The following is a 5809-nucleotide window of genomic DNA, read 5'->3' on the forward strand; positions in this document are numbered from 1 at the left end:
TGAAATCAAGTGACGCTATAATCCTCGCAGTTATGGACGCAATTTTAGCAATTGCGTAGGGAAGCCAGTACGTCATTCACGACACTATTACATAAATGAACGAAATGATGTGTGAAATGAATCATATATTGAACTGCGGATATGAAAACAAGTGACGCTATTATCCTCGCAGTTATGGACACAATTTTAGCAATTGCGTAAGGATGTCTGAAAAATATCGCGAGGTCAAGGGTTCAAACCCGGCCCCGTTGAAGTCAAGGATGGGTAAGATTGATGGATGGATGGATTGATAGATAGGTGCTTATTTTATCTAGCACAGAATTCATAAAGCTGACACTTATTTGCAATGAAACTGTGCATTAAAGTAAAAATCCGATAAGATAATAATAATAATAATAATAATAATAATAATAATAATAATAATAATAATAATAATAATAATAATACTAATAATTGAAATATTATATTAATTGGCGTAGAAAGCCTTAAAAATAAAAGTAATATAGCTCTGCAATTTCGTGCCAATATATGACACAAATAGAACGATGATAATAATAGCAACAATGGTACTTAATTATAACTATATTTAACAATTAATACTTAAGTCTAGACGCATCTGACCCATGATTGGTTTGGAAAAATCTAACCGATAGAAAGCATTTAATAGTGGCATCAAAGCTATTATAAAGTTTAGCAGCTGAATAAGTGAACGGTCTCGTTATTGTCCATTTCAGTAGCTTTCGTGCAACGTTCATTAATGTTATTCGGTACAGACTTACCTGAGACATCGTACAATATTAGGAATTCAACTATGCCAGATGTATAAACAGCAGAACATTATACATAAGAATGTAAAACACGGACAAACTTCGCTTGAAGTCCGCAAGTTCTCGAAATTATTCATGCTTTTTAATTGATGGAACATTTCGGTGCATTTAATATTTACAGGGAAAATGTCTCTTCTAGGCAAATATCCGTGTAATAACATGCCAGCCCCCACGTTTCTATCCTTCGCAACAACCTCCTGCACGGTTTTGATTACTGCTGTGGCGACAGTTGGAAACATCCTGGTGATTCTTGCAGTTTGCCTAAATCCCAACAAAGACTTGAGATCGCCGTTTAACTATTTCGTAGCCAATCTGTGTTTTGCTGATCTTCTTGTTGGTGTAGTTACTGCTCCTCTGGCCACTGGCTTTCACATCAGGGAAGGACTCGGAATGGCAAACGATCGCTTTAAAGACTCGATGAGTATGACTTTCTTCATTCCTTGCACCGCTTCGCTTCTCAGCTTAACAGCTTTAGCACTGGATCGTTATGTAGCAATTACATACCCTCTCATCTACAGAACCAAGCTAAACCCAACCCGCGCATTGCTAGTATCGATGGTTGTGTGGATTGTATCGATTTTGCTATGCATGCTTTACTTCGTTGTTGGATACAACCGATATCGATTTATATTCGCTACCACAGCTGTAGGTACAACCTTTGTGGTGTTGATGTTCACAAACGCAAAAATTTTCAAGTATTTGCGATTTCAAGTCAAACTATGGGATGATTTGCACGACAGCTCCGAGGAGAGCCTGGCGAAGAAACGCGCGATGGAGTGGGAAAAGAAAATAACAAAGACGCTCGTTATTGTAATAGTGCTATTCTTAGCTTGTTATATGCCGTCCTGTGTTTGCATTTATATCATAAACTTCTGTACCGATTGCAATTGCGAGTTCATTCACTGGGTGAGAGATTTTCAGTTTGTGTTGGTAATGGCAAATTCGGGAGTGAATCCCTTTGTCTATGCTTGGAAGCTTCAACACTTCCGAAAGTCTTTTAAAAGTATCTTAATGTGTCGAGCATGCGCAAGGCGGGTAAGGCCCATTTCTCTTAAAACTCAGTCGTCGATGGCGATTACAGATACAACAAGAGGACGTAATGATAACCAACTAGAAACTAGTTTATAGGAAAACAAGTGACCTATGAACAATATCTTTGGCTAAATGCGAACTGTCAAAAGAACATCCGTTCGTAGTCGTCTCAGAAGGAAGCCAATTAGTTTGCATGAATAATTAAGTCAGTTGTAAATGTCGCTGATAAATGCTTGTAAGACAGTCACAAGATAGATTGCTAGATCACAAGATAGATTGCTAGATTTGATGATCGAACGACTTGTCAAGGTTTCTCATAAAAGAAACAAAACTAATATTATTATAAATGCGAATATTGTCATTGTATTTAGGTTAATATCGTGATAACACAGAAATGAGTTGATAAATGTATCATTGACCTCCGCGCTTTGTCATTGTCGGAAGGGCAACTGCTCGTCAGTTACGAAAGGAAAGGAACTTTATTAATTGTCAAGTTTTCTAGCGCTGCATGGAGCAATAATTGGGGACATTACAAATTAACAAATTAACTCAGATTAAATCAAATATTGTTTTTAAGGAGAGGGGGAAACAAGAGTACCGGAAGAAAAACGCTCGAAAAGTCACCTTGCGATATTCTTTTGCGGTGATTAATTTACCATATCAACTCAGTCAATGTATAAACCGTATGTTGCACGACCGACGCAGCACCACAGTTTCTTGAGGAACCTAGACCTCTCTGACCATTTGTGGTAACCCTTTTTACGATTAAAGTGAATAATAAAGAGTTTCATTGACATTTTTGTGTTTTTGCTTTTCAATCGACCGTAAAATTGCATCTGAAGAGCGAAATCGAAAACCCTCCGTTCACGTCAGCGGTCAGCATGGCGGCTGGACTTAGGTTTTATCGCTCGTTGTACATAATAGCATTTCTCCTTGCATTTTTGCCTCAACTAAAAACAAATGTGCCAGTCATCAACTATGAGAGGTTTCTGAATGCATCTTTTTGTAACCTCCAAACCGGTACCTTCACTCCTAACTTTTTTTTATATTTTTGTACCGAGTGTTGCTCATCATGTCCACCATTTTGGATATACACGAAGTTGTCACGTCCACGTAGAAAAGCTTACTTTCGCTTAAGCGTGAGGTACTAACCCGCGGGTGCAGTTTCCAGCCTACGTTTATCTAGTCTTTCCCTTGCAGGTGATGTTCATCCTAACCCTGGTCTCAGTGTTAGAGACTCTTCAAATGGGGTCAGTTCAAGCAGGCAGAGACCGAGGTACAATTTTCCTTGTAACAGCTGTGAGAAACCAGTGAGGAGAAATCAAAAGAGTATTTTGTGTGAAGTATGCGGCTGTTGGTACCGCATTCGTTGTATTGGAACGGAGAATAGAACATATTATGCACTTGCTTCCTCAGATGAATGTTGGACGTGTTTTGGATGTGATTTTCCTTTGAATTCTACGGATTCGTGTTCATATTACAAGCCCACGTGATCAGTTTGATTTGGATTTTGACATTAATATCTACGATGACCTGCGATCTACTCTGAGCCATAAAAATTTGAACAGTGGCCATGTTAATGTGGATGGTCTTCTTTACAAGCTAACTGAAATTCACTTTTTACACAAGGAAGTCAACTTTGATGTTCTTGGAGTGCCATAAGAAGGGATAAAACATATAATCACGATGGAGGGGTCTTACTCTATTTAAAAAGAGGATTCAAGGTTCATCAGGATATCAAATGGGAGACCCCAGATCTCGAAGCAGTCTGAATCAACTTTACAATTCGTTCACAATCAACTTTAATTGACTGCTTTTATCGATCACCTAAATGCCAATCCTTCTTTAATTCTCTGCATGGCCTCCTAAATAAGATCTGGTTGAAAAGGAAAAATGTGGTCTTGATGGGGGACTTCAACTGCAACATGACGGTCTAACATGGACAAGATCAGGCCCAGAAGCTATCTCAGGATAGTAAAAGACTTAAAAAACAAACATTGCTTTGGTTATTCAAACATAATTAAACAACCAACAAGAATAACTGCTAACTCCATCTCTCTTATTGATCTGATTATTGCTAGACCTAACTTAACATCAAATATAGTAGGCTCAATTGCCTTGGGTATTTCTGACCACCTTCTTATCCATGCTGTTTTCCCTTTTATTAAGAGTAAATTAAAGCCAAAGATTATTTCCATTCAAGGAGTACAAATCCATTGACGTGGAAAAGTTAAATGAAGACCTTAGGAGAGCTCTCTGTCATAGTATGAGCTCTTTAGAGGACTGATATTGATGATAGCGTCACAGGGCCGGATGAAATAACAAAATTAATCGATCCTAAAGTCAACGTAAAGGTTAACTATTGATGTATTTAGCTGATCTTTAATTTTCACATGAAGGACCTGAAATGAACCTTTAAGTGTAGTTTAGTGGATTGATTATTGTTTCTTTATGAACCATTTCAGCACAAATGTCAGTGGCAATTAAAGATGACTAAAGGTTCATTTAATAGACTTCAGCATTGTCAATTAAATCTGCTTAAAGCGACCTTTACTTAAACTTTAGTTTTACTTAAATACTTAGGATTACCTTAAAGTCACCTTCTCACCTAAATCTGCTTGAGGCTACTTTTAATTAAACTTTAATTGTATCTTAAAGTCTTAGGATTACCTTAAATTTCACCTTTAATTTTCCCAAAACAACTTGCAAATGTTTGTGAATGGTGAAAAGACGGCTTTAGCTCATCTTAGGCTTTAATCCAGGAAACCCAAGTATATGATTACAAACGGTCCGGGAGCTCTGATGGAGTTTAAGTGGGCATTTGAATGTTATACATTTTGTTTTGCTTTCGGTTTCTCCATTCGTTCCGATGAAACTCCTATGCCTTCCATGTCAATTTTATTAATCCTAATCATACACATTTAAAAAATCCTCTCAGAGAAGAAACTTTGAAATGATAAACAAAGCGCCCGGACCAAATCATTCCCCTTTACTTTTTGATGTATCATGCCTATATCAACTTACTCTATGTACAGTAAGAGCTCTCCGAACTTTCATAAAAAAAGGAGAAAAGCTCCATTGCAAATGTCCAATCCAATATCATTTTCTGGTTTGTAGCACTTTAAAATCTAATGGCCACAGACCTGCAGCTGGGAATCAATAAAACAGCTTTTTCATTGTTCAAAAATAAGACACAAACAGCAGTGATAAACATATTGTATTTGCTTAATCTAGGTTCTAGTCCCCAAATCCGCTTTGTTAGATATAAATAGCTGTTTTAAATTTCAACGGTTACTTTTGAAAATGTATGTAGAGCACATACGAACGTCAAGTCATAATTAAAATGAACAAGTTCATTATGTTTATCACTGCTGTTTTTGTCTTATTTTTGATCAAACTACGATGGCCCAAGAACAAACATTTTTCATTGTTGTTCCGCTACTATTCTCAAAAAAAGTTTTCTTTAGCTGCTACATCATACACCAGTATGCAGGCACATTGTTACACTAAACCTGGATACCGGAATGAGCTTCCTTAATTCAGTAACATTGTCTGATGATACTCTTTCCATAATACTGAATTCATAACCTCTATAATCCCTACCGTGTTTAAATAGCTTTTGTTTTTTTTGTTTTAATTTGAACCAACGAGCATTTTCATCTTTTATTGCCAGCAAAGGAATGTCTATTTTGATTTGAATAATTTTATTTAACTTTACAGCCTGCCATTACTCAAAGTTTCAGAGAATTTGATTGAGGAGAACAGATGACATGCACACTGTTCTGTTTGACTAGGTAGAAGAAAAAGTGACTGTATGATGCCACTTACTCCTCCATCCAGCTCCCTGAGAATTTGATGTGAAAGCTGGCACACTATTGAATATGAAAATTTCAGTTAAATTTAAATTAACAAAAAGTGTCCGAAGGCAGAACCAATTTGTTTTAATCATT

The 5809-nt window shown here is 36.8% G+C and overlaps 1 protein-coding gene across 1 annotated transcript in view; it reads left to right on the plus strand.

Annotated features, from left to right (window-relative positions):
• LOC137994960 (adenosine receptor A2a-like) overlaps positions 1-3992 on the plus strand; it is a 4212-nt gene extending 220 nt beyond the window's left edge. The window contains exon 1 of the mRNA XM_068840541.1: positions 1-3992. This exon is cut by the window's left edge and continues 220 nt beyond it. Coding sequence (XP_068696642.1) covers positions 954-1955 — 1002 coding nt within the window. The 5' untranslated portion in view covers positions 1-953 and the 3' untranslated portion in view covers positions 1956-3992.
• Positions 3993-5809: the final 1817 nt, after the last annotated feature.

This window comes from Montipora foliosa, chromosome 3, assembly GCF_036669935.1.
Source record: "Montipora foliosa isolate CH-2021 chromosome 3, ASM3666993v2, whole genome shotgun sequence".
Lineage (NCBI taxonomy): Eukaryota > Metazoa > Cnidaria > Anthozoa > Scleractinia > Acroporidae > Montipora > Montipora foliosa.